Source organism: Rhodnius prolixus, unplaced genomic scaffold, assembly GCF_049639745.1.
Source record: "Rhodnius prolixus isolate KJV_2025 unplaced genomic scaffold, Rpr scaffold_10, whole genome shotgun sequence".
Lineage (NCBI taxonomy): Eukaryota > Metazoa > Arthropoda > Insecta > Hemiptera > Reduviidae > Rhodnius > Rhodnius prolixus.
Window position 1 is genome coordinate 1,353,520 of NW_027411615.1, and position 17,193 is coordinate 1,370,712.

Consider the following 17,193-nt stretch of genomic DNA (forward strand, 5'->3'; position numbering starts at 1 on the left):
TAAATAGTTTTAAGTAAAACAGATTTTTTGGGGGGATTTTGCTGCGAGATAATCGAAAAAAGTTTACTACAATAGTTTTTCGAGGTGTAGCTATTAAATAACGAGACTGATGCTGCTACAGAAAAACTATGCACGTGCCAAATCTTAACGACCTGCCAGCTGTGCAGGCAGCGTAAAGCCTTCTCTTTCGATTGCTGGCGTCTCACGTGTTTTTGTAGAGAAATCTGTCTGACCGGAACCGTCGTTTGTGTAAGAGGTGTTAGTTTAGTTTTGCCGAAAACATGATACTACAAATGTAGTAGAGCAACGAATTGACGTGAAATTTCACATCAAAACTTTGGTGAAACAGCTGCTGAAATTTATCTTTTATTAAAAGAAGTTTATGGCGATGAATGTTGTATCACGTGCGCAAGTTTTTTGCGTGGTTCAAGCGTTTCCAAGATGGCCGAGAAGACGTCGGAGATGATGACCACCCGGGTCGCCTTTCCACGTCCAAAACGGATGAAAATATCGATTATAATTAATCAACATTACTACCGTGAGGTGCTTGCTCAACTCCGTGAAAAAGTAAGGAAAAAAACGACCCGATTCGTGGAAGAACAAGTCACGGAGTTCTCACCATCAAGACAACGTGCCAGCTCACATTCTCAAGACGTTTCTAGCCAAGTAAAACATCCCAGTTTTAGACTATCCGCCTTATTCGCCTGACCTGGGACCCCATGTGACTTTTATCTGTTCCCCAAAAGTCAAATCTGCATTAAAAGGAACACGATTTCTCGGTCCGTTGAAGCTGTGAAAGAAAAAGCGGCACGCGTCATGCAGGAGTTCACAGAAAAAGACTTCCAGCACTGTTTCAGAACAATGGTAAATTCGCTTGAAGCGTTGTAGGGATAGGGGAGGGGTGTATATTGAAGGTGATAATAACTAAATATGTATAAATTTAAATCAAATGTTTTGCAGCAATAGTCTCGTTATTTAATAGCCACAGCTCGTAGAGTTGAGCTCCATTACCAGGCAAAGAATATGAGCTTCTGACAATGTGAGCTTTAAAGTCAAACTTATATTTACAGTAAATAGTAATAAATATCGAGCTAAATGTATGATGAGTAAATGAGTTATGGTAACGTGGAAGATGAGAGCGAATAGCAATAAATTGACGAGAATAAATAATAGAATGGGGTTTTTTTCAAAATGTGCTACAATGTGCTTTTTTTTTTCTCTAGGGTTCTCCACAACTCGTGGTTCCCTTCTGCCATCGCTAGTAAATCCCTTCTTCCAAGCAACAGGATCCTCTGCCAGTTCCTCTGGCAGACCATATCCCGGCCATCATCCCCTTTACCTGGTTCCTCCACCCACTTCTGGGGTCTTCCTCTCTTCCTCCGGCCATCCACCTCGCTGTCTATCACCACCATTAGGGCAATCTCTCTGGACCCATCCTCCTTACATGTCCATACCGTGTGAGTACCTAACTTTGTCCCGCCTCGAACATGCTGCAGATCTCCTCCAAAAATCCATTTCTACTGCTAGGAGTCTCTCGCGCTGTCAAGACCTGTTCAAGACCCATGTTAGGATACTTTGGAGAATCGATGTAAAGATCAACCTCTTGGTTCTGGGTAACAAATTTCCGCTCCATAGCACTCGGTTCAATAGGCCTATTACTTTTTTCCCCTCCCTAATTCTCCTCTCTACTTCCTGCTAGGAGGAACCATCCTTTTATACTATTGTCCCAAGGTATTTAAAATAATCCACTCTTTTAATGGGTCTGCCTTACAATGTGCACTTCTAACCAATATTCATGGAGTTCAGATTACTTCCTTTATTATTCTAATCCTGCTGAGCGCTACTACAGTGTGGTTGAAAGCCATGCCTTCAAAATCTGGCCAATGGGAGAGATTGGAAAGCCGTAAACTCCCCCCCCCCAAAAGTTAACCTGTATAATACTGACGTCAACTAACTTTTCCGTAAAAAATGGTAACTTTCATGGAAATTTAATGACGTAAGCTGTGTGATAAGGGGAAGTCATGTGAGTGATTTTAGAAGAGTTTTCCTCGTAATATTTAATAAATTTTATTTCCTTTTTGTTCCAAGTTTTTTTGTACAAACAAGAAAGAGACAGAGAGAGCCAGAAAAGGAGGGGAGCATTTGTAAAATTGTAGAGCAAAAGATAAATATTTAAATTCCTCAGGAAGTTACATTAATTATAAAAGTGCTTTGCAGAATAAAGTATTAAAATGGATGGTTGGGGGGTGGAAGCAGCAGAGGAGTCGGGTTTAGCAGGCGAGCGAACATGGCGGTCACATTTCTTCCAGTAAATTGCACCCTCCATCCCCGCGGGGTTCTCCTATTCTTCACAACCATCCAGAGTAGATAGTATCAAATGTGTGTCGCTTGGGGGGCGTGTGTGTGGTAGTCAGCCTGGCTTCAGGAGAGAGAACCGCTTGTACCAACAACACTAGGGCCACTACAGTGAAAGTGGTAGAAAACCACCTTATACGATGGGGGTTGCAGTTGCCAAAGTGGCAAGGGTACACCTCCCTGAGGACATGGTCCTGCGGGCGCTCTACCCATAGACACATACCCACTAACTACACATACCCAGATATACCTACGCATGCTCCATTTGTCCATTAAGCTTAATTGCACTTCTTTCACGTTTTTATCTTTACAGATTTATATATATATTTAGTTACATAAAATAAAACCCCCTCCCTAAAACAAACCGATTTTCCTTTACAATAGAGGCGCCCCTAAATGAGAATTTTACGATTAAATATATATATATATAAACATTTAAATGAAAACAAATTTATCTGATGTGTAAATCTCTTCCAGAATATATTTGCTTCAAAATAGGATTTTTATTTAAATTTTATTTTATTTTGTTAGTGAGGGGGGCGTGGCAGAATATTCTAATTTGATTTAAATAAATATTAGAGAAATATGCGGGGTAGAGGCTTTTCATGAAAAAAAAAAAAGGGTTCACGAAAACTGGCCTCTGGTTTTATGGTAAAAGAAAATTAAAGAAGTGGCCATAAAGGTTCAGTTGCTTCAGAACTAGAAAGCAATGGTTCCCTAGGGATGTGTGTTTTTTTTGAAAATCTGAAACTCATACGCGTGCTTATACTCAGGAATTTTTTACTCTTTTTGCTCATCACACTCTGCAGGGAGGATTCCTCCCTTTTTTTTCTTTCCAGCAGTCCAATATTTGTTTAACCTTCCAGCCGGGCGCGAGTATCTCACAGATACAGACTAAGGGTACGTTTACAACGGAGCTGTGAGCATAGATGATAGCGGAGATGATAGCAGTGATGCATCAGCGCTTAAAGAAAAACATAATACATTCTTATGTGAGCGTGCACAACGAAGCTGCGACTAGTGACTCATACTCGCTGCTATAAACGAGCATAGATGATAGAATTGAATTTTTCATTTTTCTGCTAGCTGAACCCAGTATCGGAGCTTCAAAATGGACGTAGAAAAATTATTTAGTGCTGTCTTTACTCATTATTTTTGGTTATTATTTTATTATTTACTTTTAAACAATATTTTGTTTTTTAAATCGTGCTTACATTTATTTTCATGTGTATTTATTTGTTTTTTTTCAATAAAATCATTACTAACCTAAGAGTAATCACTAGTTTTTCTTCTATGGTTATAGGATTTCCATGGCAATTTTTCCAAAGTTTTCTTAATTTTGACCTTATTTTTTCTAAAATATAGTCGAATGTGGGTGGACCCATCCTCACATATTCAAAAAAACAATCCGGATAATTTCTAAGTTCCTTATATAAATGGTGAAATTCACCCAAAGTACTTCGTTTTTTATTTATGGGATGTACATGATATTTTCTAAAGCGTTTTTTCTTTAAAATATACCATTTCGTTGCTGTTGAACATAAAAACTCTTCTTCACTACTCGGGCATGTTGCATGTATCACAGCTCCGTTGTGCACACTAATCAGCGATTATATTTTACTCTATCAGCTATCTCTGCTATCATCTATAACTCACAGCTCCGTTGTAAACGTACCCTATGACTAAAATAATCGTAGTTTAGTGACGGAGCGGCGGAGGGTGTTGTCCTTTAAGCAATGTTACACCCTCATGACTAGTTTCCTTCAGTAAAAATCTTATCTTGTTTGGGGTTGTATATTTCTTGGCAATTGTCGATCCGTGCCTGACATATACTCGCGACCAATCCAGTAAGTTTCCAGATTTACCAATTATTTATATTTATTCTTCTACATGTCCATCAAATTGAACTATTTTCAACATTGTGTTTTAAGAATATTGTTTTCTACTGACAGAAAAAGACATTGTATATCTCAGATACGAGGAGGAAATATCTGCGAAAGCTTTCAGACAGTCTAGTGGCTGAACATGCTGATTGTAATTATTACACTTATTGGCTTGTAAAAAATAAAAAGTACTGTCGCTTGCTGAGCATTTTTTATTTGTTATTTCATTATTAATAATTATAGATGTTATTTAATTAATTTCATCCCTTCTATTGATAGAAAAAATTAAAAATACAAAAGTTTATCTGTAAGATACGCGCTCCTTTTTTTTGTAACTTTTTAGGCGCGCCCGCTGGAAGGTTAAATACAATTTCCCAGCTAGTATCCACTTCGTTACACAGGCCTAAAACATTGTTACTTAGCCAACTATGTGTAGATATCATTCTGTTTGATGATAAGAGGGAAAATAGCTACATTGCAGCATCAGAAGGGTGGGTAGGATTTGGAAGAACCCCCCGCTGACAAATAATAAATATAATTGCTGAACGGCGAGCCTCTGAATCCATTCAGAAGGAAGGGGAAGTCAGCCTGTTATGAAAGTGAGTAATTAATTGATGGCTTTCAAGAATGCTGGGTTATTGATAAGATTTTATTCAGGATCTGGTCGAACATTCATTTTTTTGTATTTATTTAGAGCTGAATTTCAAGAATAAGTTAGAAAAATATAACCAATAAAGATAATGAAAATCGGAAATGACGTTTAAAAGTAATTATTGTAATGGACAATATCTGAGACAAGAAACCGCTTTCAATTAATTAATCAAATAAGAAAAATTTGGACAAGATAATAATTATTTAAAACCTGCTTTTAAACATGTTCAATAAATTTAGCCTAATGGATGTACAAATTTATATCTAAATTCATGATAAAATATTTTAAAGATAATTAAACTTGACAAGGTTTTATGAATATTCATTCATTGCTAACAGATTTTAGCGGGAATATTTTATGAGTACAATCAGATATGATGCTTTAGGCTGCCATAATTTAAAAACTTTCAGATAATATAAGCATCAATTTGGCATCTCTAAGTTTACCTGGGGATGAGTAGCTTTAATAGAGGAAGATACAGGGGTAATTTAAAAGAGAGATACAAGAGAAGGGAAAATGGAAAATGATGATAGAATACTCAGGCTCCATTAAAATGTTAATGACTACAGCAATTTAATTAATGTGTTGCTATTTTAACTAATTTGGATATAAAGTGTAAAAATCTAAAATATTTACAAGCATATAGAAGTCCATAGACTTTGGGAGTATTTTATTCAATATTAGTGGGGTCCTAAGGGGTAGGATTTCCCAAATCATGATATGATTAGTGGTCCAAATGAATGCTCTTTGTTTTTGGTTAAAATAATAACCGAGAACACCGGAACTGGAGAAGGAGAACATGATGGTCACAGCCTGGAGGCCAGAAAAGCACTTGCGACTAAAATAGATAAACTAAATAGCCGGGGAAACGAAAGATGAGTATGAGTGCATTTCCGGAGGGTCCACGGAACTGTATATAAACGCGCTGACTCACTTTCGGCAACGTTTACAAGCAATACTCGTACGCCAGCCACTCTCAGTGTCACATAATGTAAACTAATCCCAATAGCGGAAAAGATTAAAATAAGCATTCTGGATTCGGCTGTTATGAATCATACCAATCAAATCAAATTCGTAAATGTGATGTAGCCCACGTGAATCTTGCCTTTTGCACAAAATGTGTTTTAATTGAGTTACACACCGCCTGGTAGAGAATTCTATGTGTTTTCTATCTCACTCATCAGCTTCTGTGGCCAAGACTAAAATAAACATACAGAGTAGCCTCCATTATGAAAATTAAAAAGTATAATACAAGGGAAAAATATAGAATTTCCATCCAGTTCGACTAAATTTCCACTTTTTCTGACATTGTCACTATTTTTATGGCCAGGGTTAAAATAAAGATCAAGGGTAGTCTCCATTTGGAAAATCAAAAGTAAAATGCAACGGAAAAAACCCTAATTGGCTCCTGATTTCACTGGATTTCTACTTCTTTTGACTTCTGACGTCTACTCTTACGACCAGGCTAAAATACAGATAAAGGGTTGCCTTGATTTGGTAAAGGAAATATAAAAAAACAGCGCTTGGAGGAGATAGAAGGAGTACTCACGGTTTCTAGCCCAATTTTTGAAGAAGATATAAGGAGATAAAATTTTGGAGATTTATATTACCTACATATTTCACAAACTGTTTGGAATTTGTTAGATGGCATCTAATATGTTAGATGTCTTCTTTCATCTATAATTTTCTTTTGTCCAGTGAGAAGCCCTAATCATTAACAATGATTTTAATAGGAGTTATCAAACTATCGATTAATGTACAGGTCTTAAATGAATCGCAATTTTAAAAAAACTTTTTTGATTCAGAGCAAATAAGAAAACTGTTCAAAAAATGCATTCATCAACGTACCTTAACGATTTTTTTATTTTACTGAAATTTAACTGACATCAATTCGCAACAATCGGAAGTAAAAATCGTTTATTTATGTTCATCATTTATTTAAATTGGTTGGCACTATTGTCAAGTGTACCACAAAATATATAGTATATATATATAATAATTTCCGACCCATAGATCGAATCATCTGTATATACATTATTTTATATATAAATATTTTATAACATTTTTATTTTTATAATATTTTAATTTGTAACATTTCAATGACTCAAGTTCATAATATCATATTGGCATAGTAACTTCATTCATCAGCTGATACTAAAGTGAGGTAGGTTATCCTTGTCAATATGGTAGGGCCATTATCAGCTGTTGTGCTGTAACTTACCGTGTGGTCAAAGTTACTTGGGGTGTTCAGTTCGGTGGAACTCTACGGTCTTTATTACAACTCAATAGTGGATTAACAAGTGCAGGCAGGACAAGAAGTAAATGGATTTCAATGAAAAAGTAAGTCAGCTAAAAGATTTCTTATAAATATATTTTATTTTATGTAATGATTGTTAACTTGGGATACCTCGGTGGCATTTAGTGTTTAATCTTATATTTTTGTTAGCATAAGGAGCTTCTTGCTAAAACATTAACCTTTACAATTAAAATACATAAGAACATTAAAACTATAATCTTCAATTCGCATGTTTTACAATTTTTGTATGTTTAACGCTTACTGAATGTTACAAATTCTCTCTTGTTCCTAAATCGGGATTAAGTCTTAAATACTTTACTAAAGAAAGGATTATTAAAATATTTCTTAACTTTCTAATAAAATATTGAAGATACAGTTTGGAAGTATCAGATAAAAATTAAAATGTTGAAAGAGAAAAATCATTAGAGTTTCCTTTTAAATTTTGACAATAAATTAATAATAATAGTAATGCTTTAAATATGTTCTTTGAAATACATTCGACATTTTCAAACATATCGTGCTTTTATGTTCTCTATTTCTTTGTAGTTTCGGAAATGTTCCTTTCAAAAGCCTGTCAAAATTAAGAAAATATAAAAAAGCTATGAGATCAATATCTGAAATATACTAATTATAGGTCTATATTAGAAATTATAAAGTGTACACCAAAAGAAAAATTAATTCAAATATTTAGTTACAAAGGAACCGAGTACTAAACGAACAGAATTAGCTTAACGTAAATAAAGAAATAACTCTTTAAGTGATTTCTTGGGCACTAAAAGAAAACAAAAGCCCTTCTAAGTGTATTCAGATCATCCTTCCATCTCAAGAATTGTCTTTCTCTATTCCTTGATCTGTCTAACGAGATGCATTTTCTTAATCTTTGAATTTCTTTCATTACCTAGGTATTTCTTTAGCTATTGCTATCTTGTTAAGTATCTCCGTTAATACTGCAACTAATAATACCGAGGAAAATTGTATTAATTCTTATGAGATTTTAACCCGATTAGTTGCTTTTCTCAATTTTAATTCTTTTCTAATAGAACCAATTCTTTAACCAAAAAGAGAGGAAAGTTAAAAGTGGCATGATTGATATCTGTACCCAGACTAAATCCTGAAATAGATTCTTTAAGATTTTCTTTACTAGAATTAATCTTGTAATAATCTGTAAATATTGCTTCAGTTTTTCAGGTATACAAAAGTACTCGTTGGAGCTGAAGGTACTTGGAGCTATCTGGAGGAAAAAACAAAGAATGGCCATTGCAAGAGCTTTGGTTAGAAATCCGAGTATACTAATACTTGACGAAGCTACACCGGCTTTGGATTCAATTAGCGAGTTGATTGTACCAGCAGCTTTAAACCGAGCAGCACGAAGTAGAACTACTATATTTGGTGCACAACGATTATCAGCCATTAGGAATATGGATTATTGATTGATTTTATTGATCATTAGGAATCTTTGTTGCCCAGGTAAGACTCTTTGCACTTTTTTTCTAGTAAATGTTTTTCATTTTTATTAACGTTTCACTTCCGTCGCTGGGCCTTTAATAAATAAATTAAAATCTGCTAGAATTTTCAAATGATAAATTAGATAATTACACTCACATATTCTACGCTAATCAATCTGTACCATTTCAATGATTCCTACTAATCAATGCTTAATATCCGGTCGTCATAGTAACTACGTTAATCAGCTGATACTAATGTCATGTTATCCCTTCCAATATGGTGGGCCCATTATCAGCTGATGTGCTGATCAGCTGATGTACAAGTTACTTGGGGGTGTTCAGTTCGGTGGAACTCTACGATCTTTGTTACAACTTAATAGTGCAGGCAGGACAAGAAGTAAATGGATTTCAATGAAAAAGTAAGTCAGCTAAAAGATTTTTTATAAATATGTTTTATTTCTTGTAAAAATTGTTAACTTCAGATACCTTGGTGGCATTTAGTGTTTAATCTTATTTTTTTGTTAACATAAGAAGCTTCTTGCTAAAACATTATCCTTTACAATTAAAATACATTAGAACATTAAAATTAAAATCTTCAATTCGCATGTTGTACGATTTTGGAAAAATAAATAGTATCAGAAGATACGGTTAAATTGGTCAAAAAGAAGTTAAAGGGTTATTGATAGCGGATATATCCTGAGCGTTTAGTTATTTTTATTTTTTAAAATGCAATATTAAACTATTTATTGTTATTTCCTCTTTATTTGGGAAACTTCTGTTATGTCATTAAGAATATCTTTGCCCAAAGTAGAAAGAATCTTCATCCACTTTATCTCTGATAGAAGATTATTAAAATCTGGCATTCATTCTGCATGATTGTAGTAACATATCTAAGTTTTCATATATCTTCTTCTTCCTTTGTTGCAGGAAATCACTAATCTTGGACTTCGCTATTCACTGGCAGTTCTTGTCATTTACAATACATCGATGCTTAGACATTGGCTGTCTGCGTTCAACTCATTGCTGTTGCGTTCATGTAAGTAAGTTTATTTATTTTATTACTTAAATTTATTGTTAGGAAGTGAAATTTTTACATTATTTATTTTTATTTTAAAACATACACTGACTGTGAAGAATTTAAACAACCTGTTGCATATTGGACAGGAATCTATGCGTGATTTGCTATTATTTCAGTTATCTGCATGTACCTAGTTTTCCTTCGTCTTTTTGGTCTCAAAATACAAGCTTGAAAGGGAAAAAATAATCTTAATAACTAATATCTCTTATTTTAATAATCAACCAATCTTCTTATAGAAAAATTTAACAGTACACCACAAAGATGGAAAGCTATTAAAAGTTGAAAATATATAATTTAAGCTCTGCACTGGTTTGACAGTGAACTTCATACAGTGGTTAGATTAGTAAATTGTTTGGTCAGAGATCGGCCAGCTGAGGTAAAAGTATATTTTAATCTAGCATACATTTTCTTAAAAAAGATGCATGGTTATAATTGAAATAATCTTTGTGAAAAACGGAGTAGGTCTTTTAGAATACGGAATTAGTATACTTTAGAAATAATGTAGGGTTTATCAATCTTGAAATGATTTATTTCTTTCTTGATGTATATAATGTAAATTGGGTACCAAAATTAGAACCACCTTAAATTTATTTAAGGGTTTATCAATCTTGAAATGATTTATTTCTTTCTTGATGTATATAATGTAAATTGGGTACCAAAATTAGAACCACCTTAAATTTATTTAAGGGTTTATCAATCTTGAAATGATTTATTTCTTTCTTGATGTATATAATGTAAATTGGGTACCAAAATTAGAACCACCTCTAATTTATTTAAAACTTCAGTGTGTTCTAAGCAGTGTGGTTCCTTTGCGGGTCGATCAACTATTATTATCGTGTTGTTTGAAAATTACTTACTTTATTGCTTGATTAAGATTAAGTACTGTCGTGTTGATGTCGTTTATCTCATCGACAACACCTCTATTGCATTTCTTTAAGTCAGATTACTTGTTCATGAGCTAAGGCATTGTAGGTGTAATACAAACCTTCTAAACTGAATTTTCGATTTCCTAATGAATAGAACGATTGTAAAAGTAAATACTTTAAACAGTTATTGCTGTAATGAAGTAGTGTCAGGCGTTCCTCTGGTCTGACACCTTAGACTTAGACCATTTCTTACTTTTTGTTCATTAACGGTGTTGTTTCTATATTCTCTGAACTTCGTTTCTTACCTACGCTAACGATATTAACTATTTTTTAATAGTTTCTATCTTATGTAAATGTATCTCATCAGGATAAATCCTGTTAATAGTATACGTAACTCTTTATCTATGTCCAATATGCTTGAATGTTTTTAATTTAGCTGATACTGATTCAATTATTGTAGATTTAATATGGTTAATGCATTTATTTATTTACCATCGATAACTGAGAATCAGCTGATATAAAAACATTCACAATGTTGGGGTACCATAGGTTAGGTTACTTGAGGGAAAGGAGAAGAAAACAGACTTAAGTTCTTTGGAAATAAACCTTTTTATTTAAGATTAAATAATTATAATACGTTCTACAGTTTAAGAAGTTAACAAAATTTGAGAATAATCATTAGTTATTTGAATAACATAAGTAAATATGACATTATTTCAGGCTGCCGGTTTTAGAGGTGCTCGTGTTGATAGCAACTGTCCCTTTCATTGCAACACTTGGCACAGCATTGATTTCTGGATGGGAATTGACTCCACTTCTGTTGATGGCAATACCTGTAAAGATAATTGTACAAAGGTTAGTGAAATTTTATTTTTAAAATCAGTTTTCTAAAAAAATTCTCTTTAACGTTTGTAATCTCGTTTTCAAATTTGCACAATGAAATAAAAATCATGCATGATCAGTCTCTTTACATTTGTTTTCTTTATTTTTCCATTTTATTTCAATTTTCCATGTATCTTAGTAAGAACAGATCAATTGAAAATGCATCACTTATTAGGAAATGTTTCGTTTTACAAAAAATATATTAATAAATAAAATAATAATAATACCAATAAAATAAAATACAATTTATTAAAATAGTTTATTTGAAAATAAAAAAAAAACTTTTATTTTAGGTAGCAAGAGGAATACCATTTGAGAACTGTACAGGCAGTGAACAAGAAAGGATCCTTCTCTCAGGACGGTTGCACTAAATATTTACTTCCACCTTTCACGTAAGTCCTTTAAAATTATTTTGCATGTTGCATGTAATCAGCTAAACTGGTTACGTGGCTAACAGCTACCAGGTTACCTAGTTCATCGGATAAACTGCATAACCAGTTAATCGGTTAAATTTGTTTTACTGGTGTATCTGTACAATAGGTTTACTGGTAATCCAAACGGCCAACTAGTTTATTGAGTTAAACTGGCTAACTGGTTTAACTAGTAAAATAGTTTATCTGTTGAACTGGATAGGTAACTAGCTAATCGGTTAAATGGTTTATCTGGTTGACAGGTTTAACTGGTTAACTAGTTTACCGGTTAAACAGACTAACTGGATAAATAGTTAATAAGTTACCTTGGCTTAGTCAGCCAATAATGCCGATTAACTAGTTAACCGAGTTGAATAAACCTTTTAGCCCGTAAACCACATAAACTGATTAACTAGGTAACCGGTTAAACTGGCAGACTGGCTAAACTGGTTAACTAGTTAATCGGTTGAACTGGGTAAATGGTTCAGCAGATTAACTAGGTAACTGGTTAAACTGGCAGACTGGTTTAACTGGTTAACTAGTAAATCGGTTGAACTGCGTAACCGGTTTAGCTGATTAATATTTAACCGGTTAAACTGGAACCTGGTTTAACTGGTTAAATGGTAAATGTATGAGGTTAAATTAGGTTAGGTTAACCTATCCTAACTTAACCTAAGTAAAAGGGGGGGGGTAGGTTAGTTTACCTTAGATTAACTTAACATAACCTAACCTACCCTAGCTTAATTAATCTCGACTTAACTTAACCTAACCTACCCTAGCCTAATTAACCTAGCCTAACTTAACCTAACCTACCCTAACCTAACCTAGTCTAATCTAACCTATCCTACCCTAACCTATCCAGTTATAAACTGGTTAACAAAGCAACCAGCCAGTTTTGCCGATTAGCTAATTGACCAGTTAAACTAGCCATCCAGTAAAACAAATTACCTAGTTAACCAATTTAACTAATGGAACCAGTTTGCCGGGTTAACCGATAAACTAACTAGTTTAACCAATTAACTAGTTAACAAATACAATCTATCAACTGGTTAACTGGTTTAATCGGCTGATGGGTTCAACTAGTCGACCTGATTTACTAGTTAATGGATTAATCTAGTTTAACTAGCATAGTGGTTTAACCAGTTGATCGTTAAACTGGCTAACTGGTTAAGGGTATAACTGGGTAGGAAGTTAATCGGTTAAACTTGTTAACTGTTCATCGGTCAAGCTAACCAACTTGTTCAACTGGTTACCTTTATCATTTCATTTCACCTTTAAACTTATTTTCTTCATTATTATTACTTATTCTCTTACCAATCCACTTATCTCTAACAGAGGCGGATAAGCGGAGGATCAAGAAGTGGATAGTTAAAAGAATCAATTGACAGGTAAAGAAAATAAATTGATAGATGAAAAGATAAAATTTAATAAGTATCATTTAACTAGTTGGTTAGCTTGATCGATTAACAGTTAACAAGTTTAACCGATTAACTAGTTACCCAGTTATACCCTTGACCAGTTAGCCAGTTTAACTGATCAACTAGTAAAACCAATAAGCTAGTTAAACTAGTTTAATCAATTAACTAGTTAACCAGGTTGACTAGTTAACTCATTAGCCGATTAAACCAGATAAATACGTTAAATAGGTTATATTGTTTAAATAGTAAATTGGGTAAACTGGTTAAAATAGTTTGTCGGTTAACCTTTCTAACAGGTTCAGATAATTAAATTGGTTAGCAAGGTAATCTTTTTTACTGGTAACAGACTAGTTTATCAAGTCAACTAGTTAACCGGTTAAACTAGCTACTTTGTTAACCAGTTTATCTGATTAAGTACTTAATCGGTTTAAATGGCTAACTAGTTTAACTAGTTATTCCGTTAAACTCTTTAAACTAGTTCTACTAGTTAATCTAGTTCAACTGGTTACCTTTGCTATTTATCCAATTATTTCTCTTCACCCATCAATTATTTTCTTCACCTATCAACTTATTGTATTCATCTATTCACTTATTGATCTACCTTCCAGCCTATATGAGATATAAGTGGATAGGTAGAAGAGTAAGTGGAGAAATGAAGAAAATAAGTTAGAAGTAGAAGAAGTTAAGTTGCTAGGCGAAGCGAAGTGACAGTGGTAACCAATTAAACTAGTTTAACCGATTAACTAGTAGCAAGTTTAGGTGATTAACCAGTCAACCAGTAAAACCAGTTTAACCGATTAATCAGTTTCAACCGATAAAACCGATTAAGTAGTTAGTTTAACCAGTTAACCGAGCATAACTGTTTTAACTGGTTACACTGGTGTAACAGTTTTACTAGTTTAATAGTAAAAGCAGTCAGCCAGTGTAACCGATTAAATTCTTATTTATAACCTGTGTAACAGTTAGCTAGCTTAACTGGTTAAAAGATTAACCAATCATATTACTTTAGATACTTTATCATACCTGTAACAGTGCATAATAGGCCAATTGTGCTCTTCTGTTTCAAGGCATTAGTTGGATCCAGTTCTACATCAGTTTTAGACTCTGATCCATGATTGGTGTCTGGTCTTCAGGAACATTGTGAATAATCAAACAACATTAAATTAGTTTGAATTGTTTTAAGAAAAATGATAATCTAAAACTAATTGTAATTTATTGTAGTTAAAAAAGTTATAATAAAAGCTATAATGAACTAATACTTTGTTCTTACTGTTTGTTTCCCTATATACCTACTGATTAAGTTACTTCATTGAAAAAAAATAAAATATTGAGTAAACTGAAATCTTGAGCACTTCTATAAATTGCTCCCGTCCTTTCACTAATACATTTTTCTTGGCAAACTTGATGTTTTAAGCATTAGCTGGCATTTTTTTTCTTTAATGAAGTAACATTTGCACGTTATGCATGTTATTATTTATTTATATTTCAGGTACTCATTATATTCAAATTATTTTTTCCGTGTCAACTCTAATTTATTTGCTTTTCAAGTTAGTTCTCTTATATAATGGAATAGATTGCCAATATAACATTTAAAACCTTTTTTTTTTATCATTGGGAGTAGAAAAATTTCTTAAACGAATTCATTTTCTTAAAGGAAATGAATTTTCTTGCGAAACAGAAAAACCGTCTGAACATTCACCGAAAGGGGAAGAAGACCTTCGTTTGTTCATAACGAAAGTTGAAGTAGGTATCAATTATTTATTTTTGAATCTACCCCAAGGATCTAATTAATGAGGGGCGAATTATGATGTGGAGTTTCTGATTTTGGATTTAAATATTCTACTTAGAGATCTATAAAAGGAACTAATTAAAATCAAGCACACTTGAGAAAAGGAATCTTTAGAAATCAATTCCAAGAAACAACATGGGTACACTGGGACAAAAGAGTCTGTGAACACTTACCTAAATTTTATTATTTTTATATTACTAGAATCTTCTCTTTTTTTCTCAAATGAAATTATACTATTCGGTAGAGAGAAACCAGGGTTGTTTATTTTATATAAAATCTTTAATTTTCTTCGACAGGAATATCATAATGAAACGTTAAACAAAACAACGACACACTCGAGTGCAAAACAGTCTGTGAACAACCGTATAAATGTGCACAAATCGAAATTTTTACATAGATAACAAACAAATAAACAGTTGGATACAGTTCCAAAGAATCCTATTGAATTGTAGGAATAATATCAGTCAGTTTAGTGAATAAATAATCTAATTAGTATTATTTAACCACTAATATGGAAGATCCTAGACCGATTCTTGTACTTATTGTGTAGTTGCGAAATCAAAGAAAAAGTATTCGTGAAATAGGGAAGATAGTATAAAAAAACCCTCAACGGAGCATAATATAATTAATAAGTACGAAAAATACGGAAGTGTAACTAGTAGGCCACGCAGTGCACAGCCACCAAAACTTAATTCCGTTCATAATTGGTAAATTCTGAAGACTATTCGAGAAGAACCCAAGACAAGTGCTCAATAAAATATTAAGATACAATTTAATTAAAAGTTCAATGAAATTAAGGGCTGGATGGAACGTTTGTCTTCCAAAAAGAAAACGACCCGAAACATACCGCACTAAAAACTTGGGAATGGCTTTTACATAATACTATTTTAGAAGAATGGGATAAAATTCCAACGTTGACAACTACAAAATTAGTAGGATCGATGAAAGCTCGCTTCTTGGAAGTGATTAGAAACAAAGAAGGTCCGACAAGTTTTTAAAATTTATAATACATGTACAATGTGTAAGAATAATTTATTATGTTCATCGTGTTCACAGACTTTTTTTGCATCCGTGTGTGATATTGTTTTGGTTAACGTTTCATTATGATATTCCAGTCGAAGAAAATTAAAGATTAAATATGAAATAAACAACTCTGGTTTCTCTCTACCGAATAGTATAATATCATTGGAGAAAAAAGAAGATTCTACTAAGATAAAAGTAATAAAATTTAGGTAAGTGTTCACAGACCTTTTTTGGCCCAGTGTAAACCAAGAATACTAATTTTGAGCTCATAGTCGATTAAAAAGAAAAGATCAGAGAATCCATCAAAAAGGTTTAGAGATCAATTTCAATACTTTTCAGAATTAAAGAATTAACCAAGACGGAACATAGTTAAGACGAAGCAATAATATTAATTTGTAAATAACAAGTAAATGATAACATGCTGTTTTCATGCATGAATGATAAAAATATAATTAAACAATTGATATTAAAGTCTTACCTTGTTTAAAGAATATCCAAGTTCATCAGCATCTCAATAGATCTCCAGTCCAATAGCACTTGACACTTTTTAAAATAATTCACAACACTATTTACACTAAAACTGTATATCTCGCACTAAGTATAACTTAAACTCAATTTATAAACCCGAACTTCACTTTAACACGCACTAATATTTACTTAAAAAATCCCGTTAATAAAGAGACACCACGAACGAGTTAAAGATGGCCGACGGTAACTGGCCAGGCTGATCAGCTGGTAAGTGGAGGTTATCTAAGCAGCTGATTCCAGTTGTTTTTTTTATTTATTTATTTTCATACATAATCTAGAAAATAAAATATAATTATTAAATTAAAATTTAGTAATCTTACCAACAGAATTTAGGTTTTTTTAAAAAAAGACCGTATGATTAGAATATTTGTAATTAATGGTGTAAGTCTACCTAATTTTGTACAGCAGTCCAACTTGTCAGATATATCAGCTAAATCAAGAAATACAGCTGCTGTGTACTTACTGTTTTCTACTTTATGCACGATATGTTCAGTTATTCGTTCAACTTGATGTTATTGATAAACACTTTGACCTGAACCCAAATTAGTGAGATGGTATTTTGTGAGTC

At 33.0% G+C, this 17,193-nt stretch overlaps 2 protein-coding genes across 5 annotated transcripts in view; one reads left to right on the plus strand and one right to left on the minus strand.

The window, feature by feature from the left end:
- Positions 1-17,193, minus strand: part of LOC141457065 (extracellular tyrosine-protein kinase PKDCC-like) — a 295,376-nt gene that overhangs the window by 68,894 nt on the left and 209,289 nt on the right. The window lies entirely within an intron of this gene.
- Positions 8,679-14,543, plus strand: LOC141457085 (uncharacterized). Of its 4 annotated transcripts, XR_012460195.1 has the most exons (6): positions 8,679-9,050; positions 9,559-9,667; positions 11,296-11,430; positions 11,751-11,849; positions 13,203-13,255; positions 14,353-14,543. XR_012460195.1 is itself a non-coding variant. In XM_074133601.1 (5 exons), exons 1-4 carry the CDS (start codon positions 8,947-8,949, stop codon positions 11,826-11,828), a joined length of 426 nt encoding a protein of 141 aa, XP_073989702.1. In that variant the 5' UTR covers positions 8,684-8,946; the 3' UTR covers positions 11,829-11,849; positions 14,353-14,543. The 4 variants fall into 4 exon arrangements, 1 of the variants encoding a protein (XP_073989702.1); XM_074133601.1 differs by lacking the exon at positions 13,203-13,255 and having other exon boundaries at positions 8,684-9,050; XR_012460196.1 differs by lacking the exon at positions 13,203-13,255 and having other exon boundaries at positions 8,948-9,050; positions 9,559-9,671.